Here is an 11409-nt window from a genome sequence, read left to right as displayed (position 1 = left end):
TTCCCGTGTCACTGTGGCTCGTCCTTACAGAGAGGGTTTGATGGTCTGTGTCATGCTACCCAATGTGAATTGTATCTGCTATGGTGAGTCATATGACATGTGCTTGCAAAGGAGTCATGTACCAGGGAATCTGCCGAAGATGCAGTCAGCACGAGGAAATGATTTCATTCAGAGTTAAGGTCACTTGAATTCAGGACTCTCGCTTTCAGGCTGATTTAGCAATCTGTGGCTAAGGTTGGCAGAGGAGTTCAGGAGACATTGAACTGAGAACTATATCTAGAACTCAAACAACACACAGGTTCTGCTGACATAGCTTGTCAGCCTCATAAACAGAAAGCTCAGATCTCATCTCCTTTTCTTAAAGAAAACTACAAGGAAATCAATTGAAAAAATCCTGGAGTTAGTACAAAGAACAAATTGTAGCCTTTTATTTTATTTAAAATGAATGTAGTAATGTGGTATTACACCACCGTGGGTTCAGCTCTGGTGGCTACAGTGTCAAGCTTAACAGAGTGAAAGTCACCTCTGCTGCTTGCTTCAGATTGAGAGTCTCTAGGAACACATAAAGACCAAGGGTGGTGACCACGCACACATTCACCAGTACAAGTCTCTTACAAAGCTTTATTAAAGTTACCTGCAAAATTATGGTTACCCAAGCATATAGAAATTCTATACAGACCTATGCACAAGTTACAAATATAGTCACATCCTCCTAGATAGTGTTAGGGTCTGATGGGTCTCTCATGGATTGATCCTCAGTAGAGGGATGGTTCCTGCTGGGTTTCCCATAGGGAGCTCAATTGTCTCACTCTGGGCACCCTCTTTTATAATGTGATTCTGACTATACTCATTAGCATTTACACACATAGTGCACCCTGCGATTAGGGCATCTGTTAGAAAAATGTGACTACCAGGGATCTTGTAAGCAAAAAATTACTTTTACTGTTAATTTTTTGGTGCATCTTTTCCCATAATCTTGTGGCACGGGGTCATTCTTTGGTCACTTACTTATGTCCAGCATTTCTCAAGCCTATGGCCTAGTAAGGCTAAGCTTGACATCTCACAGGTCTCTGACCTGTAGGCCTTGCATTTCAGCCCTACTTACTTAGATACCTAATACATAATTATCCCTCCTAACTACTGATCAATGTTATACTTCTATAATCCTACAACTTAGCTCTCTTTAGCATACAATGACTATATGACATAACATGTTAGTTAATCATAATCACAGAATAAATGAACAATAAACTAAAATCATTGGCTGCACGATGGAGAAACAGAGCCCTCAGCAGTGAAGAAATCTTGGTCAGCAGACCGGGCTGTGGCCTCAGCACACCAACTGCCTAATCGTTGTCAAGTGTTTTGTAGGTGTCCCAGCAAAGGAGGAATTGGAAGGAGGATAATGAGGTGGCTTTGTGGATGGTTATGAGGAGCTCATCCCTTGTGGGGGTGGGTGGCAGCATGCGGGGGAAAGTGCAAAGGCACTTGCTTGTGACAGGTGGACAATGGAGGCTGGAGCCACTGGCAGAGTGGAGGTGAGAGGCAGCCTCTCAGTAGCCTGTGAGAGAGGGGGAAGGGGCTTGAAAGTGGAGGCAATCAGCTTACGTTTGATGAACTAGAGAAGGGGGAGCCAGTGGAGGGACACAAAGAGAGGGACGGCGTGGTCAAAGTCACGAGCAAGGAAAATAGTCTTTGCATCACATTCTGAATGGATCTGAGAGGGGCAGATTGCATTTGTCATGGCTGGAGAAAAGGATAGTGCAATAATCGAGATGTGAGATGAGAGGTTGGACCAGAGCTTTCGCTGTGTGGATGGATGGGAAAGGCCAGACCTTACAGAAGTCAAGCAGAAAGAATTGGTAAGATGTAGACAGCCTGGTTGTGAAGCTCTAGAGAGAGAGCTGAGTTAAAGATGATGCCCAGGTTACAGGATTGAGTTATGGGCCAGCTGGTGGAGTTGGCCGTGGTGATCAAGAAAGGAGGAAAGGGGCGGCTGTGTTGCAGGTCTCAAAGAGAGGTCATAATCCACACTACAGATGGGATTTTGTTGCACTATGAACAGCTGTTTTTTCTAGCTTTCCCCTGTGTACAAGGCTGCAGGTTCCTGGGTGTCCATCAGGAATGTTTTGGTGCCTGCACGGTGTGTTTCTCAACCTTTCTAATACCAGGGACTGGCTTGCTGCCTTCCTCAGCTGTGTCAGGGAGATCTCAGGGACTGGCGGACCCAGCGCTGAGAAGTCCTGTGTTAAAGGGCCCGACGTTGGGTGGGGCTGGCGTTGTATATGAAATGAAGGTGGTATTTAATTAACGAAGCATCTAATAATTAACTGGTGAGAGTTCTGCATTGTCATCCCTGGACATTGGACCCGCCTCTCTGCTGGTGGCTCGTGGCTAATGCCAGTGCAATTACTTATTGAACCATTGTTGACCTTGAGCTAGTTACTAATTACATAAGGAATGAGACAACAAATTTTCCCTTGGCTTATCCCAGTTTGTTCCAGCATCCCACACGTGCTCCTTTCACGAGATCCTGCGCTACCTGCTGCCCCTCGGGAAGAACTGCAAGGGCAGGTCCAATTCTTTATCTAGAAGACATGCCATGTAGCTTCTCTTGTGTCCCTGCCTGCTGCCCTCCCCGCTCTGCACTCCCTTAACTGGGTGGTTACGGTTTGGCATCCAGGCAGCGTCATCAGGAGTGACCCGCCATCCCCCTGAGGCATGGAGGGGGCTCCGGAGGACCATCCATCCCAGTGTAAAGCCCAGAAGTCCATCTCCTGCCCCATATCCCCATTTGATGTTGTAAGGAGTGAAAGGCCCCCTTCAAGCCAGTGGTATAGGCCAGTGCTGTCAGCTCGACCCCTGCCATGCTGGGGAAGGGCACACAGGGGTGTGAGCAGAACTGGGGGGGGGCACACGGGTGTGAGCAGGGCCAGTGGAGCTTGGGGGGGGGGCACACAGAAGGGTGTGAACAGGGCCCAGGGGGCTCTCAGCTGGGGGGGGGCACACAGAGGGGTTTGAGCACGGCTGGGGGGGCACACAGGGGTGTGAGCAGGGCCCGTGGAGCTTGGGGGGGCACACAGAGGGGTTTACCCTCCTGACTGACACCTGAGGGGTGGGGCACTTTCTTACACTTTGGCAACACTTGTCTTCCTCCTGCTGCCAAGGGTTTCACTAGATCAGTCTGAGATTGTGTCTCCCGGGGCGTCCCATGGATCACAGCTGGGATGTGCTGGAATTTCTGAGCCTGGGCTGTCCCCTGAGCCTGGTTCCGCACTGGCCCAGGTCAGCTGGCTCGGGCTAAGGGGGTGTTGAATTGCGATGTTGACATTTGGGCTCAGGCTGCAGCCTGAGTTCTGGGACTCTCCCACCTCGCAGAGTCCTAGAGCCCAGGCTCCAGCCCAAGCGTCTACACGGCAATTAAATGCCCCCTAAGCCGGAGTCAGCTGGCGCTGTTGGCCAGCTGAGGGTTTTCAACTGCAGCGTAGACATACTCTGAGCTAAAATAGCTGATCAATGGGGCCCCTGTGGGTCCCAGCTGGAGTCTGCCCACCCGGGGCCCCCTAGGGCTCGCAACTGGACTCTGCCTGCCTGGGGCCCCCTGGGGCTCCCAGCTGGAGTCTGCCTGCTCGGGGCCCCCTGGGGCTCGCAACTGGACTCTGCCTGCCTGGGGCCCCCTGTGGCTCCCAGCTGGGGTCTGCCCGCCCGGAGGGCTCCCAGCTGGGGTCTGCCCACCTGGGGCTCCCTGTGCAGTTCTCCTAGGACCCTGGGTCATCACTCCATTTGTGGCATTGTGCAAGAGCAAGAGAGAGTTAATGATTAACTGCACTGCCCCGCCATCTGATCTCATCCTCCCTCTTCGGGTTGTTTGGGATCTTTTACCCTGCTCAGTCATTCAGGTCTAACGCCCCTGCAGAGAGCGAAGAGGAGGGAGCTGTCAGCTCCCCAAACGCTTGGGCCATGCCTGCGCCACTGGAGGAGTTCTGTGGCTCCGTCTTTTGGGTAAGTGGCTGCATGGCTTCGCAGAGCCCTCACCCCTCAGGGCAGGGGCATGCGGATACCTGGGGAGAGCAGAAAACACAAGCCAAAGTCTGGGGTCCCCCAGTCCTTACGGAGGCAAAGCACCCTGATGGGAAGGGGGCATGCCCAGGTCAGGGTTCTGGCGTTATAGTCGTTATTTCCCATGGGTGTAACGCCAGTGCCAACGGGCCCTGTTGGGTGCTGGGCGCTGCACACACATGGCAAGCCAGGCCGGGAAGGGGAAAGTAACGGTGAGATGAGCATGATCTGAAAATCAGCCAGTGGCCTGAGCTCACCCTCTGCCACACTGTGTCCAGAGACATGGGGCACTGCACGCTGTCCTCTGGAGACAGGAGAGATGCAACCCCAGGTGCCTTTTCTGCTCCCGGGAGGTTAGGAGGTGTGCAGGGGGACGAGGGCTCCGGGGGGATGGGGTTGGGGGTGAGCAGAAGGATGAGGGCTCTGGGGGATGGGGTCGGGGGCGCGCAGGGGGACGAGGGCTCCGGGGGGATGGGGTCGGGGGCGCGCAGGGGGACGAGGGCTCCGGGGGGATGGGGTCGGGGGCGCGCAGGGGGACGAGGGCTCCGGGTGATGGGGTCGGGGGCGCGCAGGGGGACGAGGGCTCCGGGGGGATGGGATCGGGGGCACACAGGGGGATGAGGGCTCCGGGAGGATGGGGTCGGGTGCACACAGGGGGACGAGTGCTCCAGGGGGATGGGATTAGGGGTGCACAGGGGGACGAGGGCTCCGGGGGGATGGGGTCGGGGGCGCGCAGGGGGACGAGGGCTCCGGGGGGATGGGGTCGGGGGCGCGCAGGGGGACGAGGGCTCCGGGGGGATGGGGTCGGGGGCGCGCAGGGGGATGAGGGCTCCGGGGGGATGGGGTCGGGGGTGCGCAGGGGGATGAGGGCTCCGGGGGGATGGGGTCGGGGGTGCGCAGAGGGATGAGGGCTCCGGGAGGATGGGATTAGGGGTGCGCAGGAGGATGGGGTCGGGGGTGCGCAGGGGGATGAGTGCTCCAGGGGGCGCGCAGGGGGATGAGGGCTCCAGGGGGATGGGATTAGGGGTGCGCAGGAGGATGGGGTCGGGGGTGCGCAGGGGGATGAGTGCTGCAGGGGGCGCGCAGGGGGATGAGGGCTCCGGGGGGATGGGGTCGGGGGCGCGCAGGGGGACGAGTGCTCTGGGGGGATGGGGTTGGGGGCGCGCAGGGGGACGAGTGCTCTGGGGGGATGGGGTCGGGGGTGCGCAGGGGGATGGGGTTGGGGGTGCGCAGGGGGACGAGTGCTCTGGGGGGATGGGATTGGGGGTGCACAGGGGGATGGGGTTGGGGGTGCGCAGGGGGACGAGTGCTCTGGGGGGATGGGGTTGGGGTGCACAGGGGGATGAGGGCTCCAGGGGGATGGGGTCGGGGGCGCGCAGGGGGACGAGTGCTCTGGGGGGATGGGGTTGGGGGCGCGCAGGGGGACGAGTGCTCTGGGGGGATGGGGTCGGGGGTGCGCAGGGGGATGAGGGCTCCGGGGGGATGGGGTTGGGGGTGCACAGGGGGATGGGGTTGGGGGTGCATAGGGGGATGAGTGCTCTGGGGGGATGGGATTGGGGGTGCACAGGGGGATGGGGTTGGGGGTGCGCAGGGGGACGAGTGCTCTGGGGGGATGGGGTTGGGGTGCACAGGGGGATGAGGGCTCCAGGGGGATGGGGTCGGGGGCGCGCAGGGGGACGAGTGCTCTGGGGGGATGGGGTTCGGGGTGCACAGGAGGACGAATGCTCTGGGTGAGATGGGGTCGGGGGTGAGCAGAAGGACGAGGGCTTCGGGGGATGGATGGGGTCAGGGTGTGTGTCTATGGGGACAAGGGCTCTGGGGGCCATGGGGTCAGGGTTTGCGCAGGGGGACGAGTGCTCCAGTTTTAATCCAGCTAAGATTTACAACCACCTTTCTTCACAAGGCCTTTCCTTCCTCCTTGCTGCCCCAGTTTCTCCGGGGCACCTGGGCTCATCCAGGCCTTAGCACATGTGTGGGGTTGGGAAAGGTCATGCTGGCTCCTTTTATGACAAATTTTTGTCTTCTATAAAACTATCAGCAGGCACCCCTATCACCAGAGGCTTCTTTCTAGAAACTTCCCCTTACCTCATTAGTTATTCTTTGAACAAGACGTTCTCCCTACTTCATTCCTTCTGGCCTGGCAACTCATTATTTTCAAGGCCTTCCTTCTGCTTGGTACTCAGGGCCTTTCTTTACAGCACAGATCTATTTCCTTAACCAAATTTAAGTTAACTCTAATTCTTGAATTTCATATTTATTGTACAAGTGTGTAGGAGGGGTGCTCTAAGGGGATGGGGTCGGGTGTATGTTTAGGGGGAGCAGGGCCGGCTCCAGGCACCAGTGAAGGAAGCAGGTGCCTGGGGCAGCCAATAGAAAGGGGCATTAGTCCGTCCATTGTTGGGGCAGCACGTCCTGGTCGTCATCATCGTGGTAGCTCAATGGGGTTTTGTTTTTTTTCCGCCAGGACGCAAAAAAGCTGGAGCTGCCCCGGTTGGGGAGGGGTGCCTTGAGGGCTTAGGAGTTGAGTGGATGGTTAGGGGAGGGGTTTGGGGTCAGGATTTGTTTAGGGGGATGGTTGCTCTGGGGATCAGGGTTTGTTTAAGGTGAGGGGGTGCTTTGACAGGTTAGGGGTCGGGGGAGTGTTTGGGGGAGGGGTGTTCTGAGGGGTTAGGGGTCTGGCAGGTGAAGGGGGAGGGGAGCTGTGGGGTATATGGGGTTGGATGTGTGTTTAGGGGGAGGGATGCACTGAGGTGGTTAGGGATTGGGCAGGTGAAGGAGGAGGAGAGCTGTGGGGTATATGGGGTTGAGTGTGTGATAAGGGGGAGGGATGCGCTGAGGCGGTTAGGGGACGGGGAGGTGAAGGGGGAGGAGTGCTGTGGGGTATATGGGTTGGATGTGTGTTTAGGGGGAGGGATGCGCAGAGGTGGTTAGGGGTCAGGCAGGTGAAGGCGGAGGGGTGCTGTGGGGTATATGGGTTGGATGTGTGTTTAGGGGGAGGGATGTACTTAGGGGTTAGGAGTCGGGCAGGTGAAGGGGGAGGGGAGCTGTGGGGTATATGGGTTGGATGTGTGTTTAGGGAGGGATGCGCTGAGGCGGTTAGGGGTTGGGCAGGTGAAGGGGAGGGGTGCTGTGGGGTATATGGGGTTGAGTGTGTGTTAGGGGGAGGGATGCACTGAGGCGGTTAGGGGTCGGGCAGGTGAAGGGGGAGGGGTGCTGTGGGGTATATGGGTTGGATGTGTGTTTAGGGAGGGATGCGCAGAGGTGGTTAGGGGTCTGGCAGGTGAAGGGGGAGGGGAGCTGTGGGGTATATGGGGTTGAGTGTGTGTTAGGGGGAGGGATGGGGTTAGGAGTCGGGGGGGTGAAGGTGGAGGGGAGCTGTGGGGTATATGGGTTGGATGTGTGTTTAGGGAGGGATGCGCTGAGGCGGTTAGGGGTCTGGCAGGTGAAGGGGGAGGGGAGCTGTGGGGTATATGGGGTTGAGTGTGTGTTAGGGGGAGGGATGCACTGAGGCGGTTAGGGGTCGGGCAGGTGAAGGGGGAGGGGTGCTGTGGGGTATATGGGTTGGATGTGTGTTTAGGGAGGGATGCGCTGAGGCGGTTAGGGGTTGGGCAGGTGAAGGGGAGGGGAGCTGTGGGGTATATGGGGTTGAGTGTGTGTTAGGGGGAGGGATGCACTGAGGCGGTTAGGGGTCGGGCAGGTGAAGGGGGAGGGGGGCTGTGGGGTATATGGGTTGGATGTGTGTTTAGGGAGGGATGCACTGAGGCGGTTAGGGGTCGGGCAGGTGAAGGGGGAGGGGAGCTGTGGGGTATATGGGTTGGATGTGTGTTTAGGGGGAGGGATGCGCAGAGGTGGTTAGGGGTCAGGCAGGTGAAGGCGGAGGGGTGCTGTGGGGTATATGGGTTGGATGTGTGTTTAGGGGGAGGGATGTACTTAGGGGTTAGGAGTCGGGCAGGTGAAGGGGGCGGGGAGCTGTGGGGTATATGGGTTGGATGTGTGTTTAGAGGGAGGGATGTACTTAGGGGTTAGGGGTCGGGCAGGTGAAGGGGGAGGGGGGCTGTGGGGTATATGGGTTGGATGTGTGTTTAGGGAGGGATGCGCTGAGGCGGTTAGGAGTCGGGCAGGTGAAGGAGGAGGGGTGCTGTGGGGTATATGGGTTGGATGTGTGTTTAGGGGGAGGGATGGGGTTAGGAGTCGGGCAGGTGAAGGGGGCGAGAGCTGTGGGGTATATGGGTTGGATGTGTGTTTACGGGGAGGGATGTACTTAGCGGTTAGGGGTCAGGCAGGTGAAGGGGCGGGGTGCTGTGAGGTATATGGAGTTGAGTGTATGATAAGGGGGAGGGATGCTCTGAGGCGGTTAGGGGTTGGGCACGTGAGGGGGAGGGGAGCTGTGGGTTATATGGGTTAGATGTGTGTTTAGAGGGAGGGATGTACTTAGGGGTTAGGAGTTGGGCAGGTGAAGGGGGAGGAGAGCTGTGAGGTATATGGGTTGGATGTGTGTTTAGAGGGAGGGATGTTGTGACAATGCAGTTCTGGCAGAACCCAACTGAGAGTGCCAACTCAGGACAAATTGCTAAAATAGGGCAGTTACAGCCCAAGGCCGGGGTTTTTCCACCTCTAAGGCAAACCAAACCAGCCAGACTAAGACTTCGGTCTCACCCCACTGGCTAACCGCAAGTCTCACAAGCAATCTCCTTAGACACTCCAGTTTCCCAGTATTACCACCAGTGCCACACGTTATGGGGACAAATGGTTATAAAAACCAATACCTCAGTAAAAGAAAAAGGTTCTCCTGATCCCAAAGGACCAAGCCCCAGACCCAGGTCAATATACAAGTCAGACCTTACCCACAAATCACGCTACTGCCAATCCTTTAGAATCTAAATCTAAAGATTTATTCATAAAAGGAAAAAGATAGAGATGAGAGTTAGAATTGGTTAAATGGAATCAATTACATACAGTAATGGCAAAGTTCTTGGTTCAGGCTTGCAGCAGCGATGGAATAAACTGCAGGTTCAAATCAAGTCTCTGGAATACATCCCCAGCTGGGATGGGTCATTCAGTCCTTTGTTCAGAGCTTCAGTTTGTAGCAAAGTCCCTCCAGAGGTAAGAAGCAGGGTTGAAGACAAGATGGAGATCAGGCATCAGCCTTATATAGTCTTTTCCAGGTGTAAGAACACCTCTTTGTTCTTACTGTGGAAAATTACAGCAAAATGGAGTCTGGAGTCACATGGGCCAGTCCCTGCATACTTTGCTGAGGTACAAGGCGTATCTGCCTTCTCTCAATGGGTCCATTGTATAGCTGATGGTCCTTAATGGGCCATCAAGCAGGCTAGGCAGAGCTAATCTCAGCTTGTCTGGGATGTCACCCAGAAGCATAGCATAAGTTTGCCATACAGACAGTATAGAGCCAATATTCATAACTTCGACTACAAAACTGATACATACATATAGACAGCATAATCATAACCAGTAAACCATAACCTTGTCCTAGACACCCCATTTGACCCCCTTTATACAAGATTTGGGTGCCACTACAGGACCTTGGTTGCAACAATGATCTATATGGTCCCAGTTTATGTCAATAACGTCACAGATGTACTTAGGAATAGGGGTCGGGCAGGTGAAGGGGGAGGGGTGCTGTGGGGTATATGGGGTTGCGTGTATGATAAGTGGGAGGGATGCGCTGAGGCGGTTAGGGGTTGGGCAGGTGAAGGAGGAGGGGAGCTGTGGGGTATATGGGTTGGATGTGTGTTTAGAGGGAGGGATGTACTTAGGGGTTAGGGGTCGGGCAGGTGAAGGGGGCGGGGAGCTGTGGGGTATATGGGTTGGATGTGTGTTTAGGGAGGGATGCGCTGAGGCGGTTAGGGGTCGGGCAGGTGAAGGGGGAGGGGTGATGTGGGGTATATGGGGTTGCGTGTATGATAAGCGGGAGGGATGCTCTGAGGCGGTTAGGGGTTGGGCAGGTGAAGGGGGAGGGGTGCTATGGGGTATATGGGGTTGGATGTGTGTTTAGAGGGAGGGATGTACTTAGGGGTTAGGGGTCGGGAGGTGAAGGGGGAGGGAGCTGTGGGGTATATGGGTTGGTGTGACGTTATTGATATAATCTGGGACCATATAGATCATTGTTGCAACCAAGGTCCTGTAGTGGCACGCAAATCTTGTATAAAGGGGGTTAAATGGGGTGTCTAAGACAAGGTTATGGTTTACTGGTTATGATTATGCTGTCTATATGTGTGTATCAGTTTTGTCGTTGAAGTTATGAATATTAGCTCTATACTGTCTGTATTTCAAACTTATGCTATGCTGCTGGGTAACATCCCAGGCAACCTGGTGTTACCTCTGCCTAGCCTGCATGATGGCCCATTAAGGACCATCAGCTATACAATGGACCCATTGAGAGAAGGCAAATATGCCTTGAGACTCAGCAAAGTATGCAGGAACTTGCCCATGTGACTCCAGACTCCATTTTGCTGTAATTTTCCACAGTAAGAACAAAGAGGTGTTCTTACACCTGGAAAAGACTATATAAGGCTGATGCCTCATCTCCATCTGGTCTTCAATCCTGCTTCGTACCGCTGGAGGAACTTTGCTACAAGCTGAAGCTTTGAACAAAGGACTGAGGACCCATCCCAGCGGGGGATGTATTCCAGAGACTTGATTTGAACCTGCAGTTTATTCTATCACTGCTGCAAGCCTGAACCAAGAACTTTGCCATTACTGTATGTAATTGATTCCATTTAACCAATTCTAACTCTCATTTCTATCTTTTTCCTTTTATGAATAAACCTTTAGATTTTAGATTCTAAAGGATTGGCAACAGCGTGATTTGTGGGTAAGATCTGATTTGTATACTGACCTGGGTCTGGGGCTTGGTCCTTTGGGATCAGGAGAACCTTTTTCTTTTACTGGGGTATTGGTTTTCGTAACCATTTGTCCCCATAATGAGTGGCACTGGTGGTAATACTGGGAAACTGGAGTGTCTAAGGAGATTGCTTGTGAGACTTGCGGTTAGCCAGTGGGGTGAGACCAAAGTCCTCTTAGTCTGGCTGGTTTGGTTTGCCTTAGAGGTGGAAAAAACCCCAGCCTTGGGCTGTAACTGCCCTGTTTGAGCAATTTGTCCTGAGTTGACACTCTCAGTTGGGTTCCGCCAGAACCGCATTGTCACAGTGGCGTAGTCGGCAGGATCCACAGAACCAGGTCAATGAAGCTTTGGGTCAGAACCCCACGTTATCCAAATTTGAATTTTGGGATTGAGAGTTTGGTTGGTTAAAGAGCAGTTGCAATGGGTGAGTGTCGCGGAGTGTGGGGGAGTCAGGGCCCTGCACCCCTCTTTTTGAGATTCACTGTGAC

General features: G+C 54.7%; 1 protein-coding gene across 2 annotated transcripts in view; it reads left to right on the top strand.

Moving 5' to 3' along the window:
- Positions 1-11409, top strand: part of ABCC2 (ATP binding cassette subfamily C member 2) — a 64111-nt gene that overhangs the window by 1370 nt on the left and 51332 nt on the right. Inside the window, exon 1 of one of the 2 annotated variants that reach the window (XM_065553595.1) lies at positions 3842-4002. The exons of the other annotated variant lie outside the window; for it this stretch is intronic. Within the exon in view, the coding sequence (XP_065409667.1) occupies positions 3961-4002 (42 nt within the window). The 5' untranslated portion in view covers positions 3842-3960. Of the gene's footprint in view, positions 1-3841; positions 4003-11409 lie in introns of those variants that run through there. 2 annotated transcript variants of the gene reach the window in all.

This window comes from Chrysemys picta, chromosome 7, assembly GCF_011386835.1.
Source record: "Chrysemys picta bellii isolate R12L10 chromosome 7, ASM1138683v2, whole genome shotgun sequence".
NCBI classification, from domain to species: Eukaryota; Metazoa; Chordata; order Testudines; family Emydidae; genus Chrysemys; species Chrysemys picta.
Note: the sequence above shows the minus strand (reverse complement) of the source record. Positions and strands in the feature narration are given on the sequence as shown.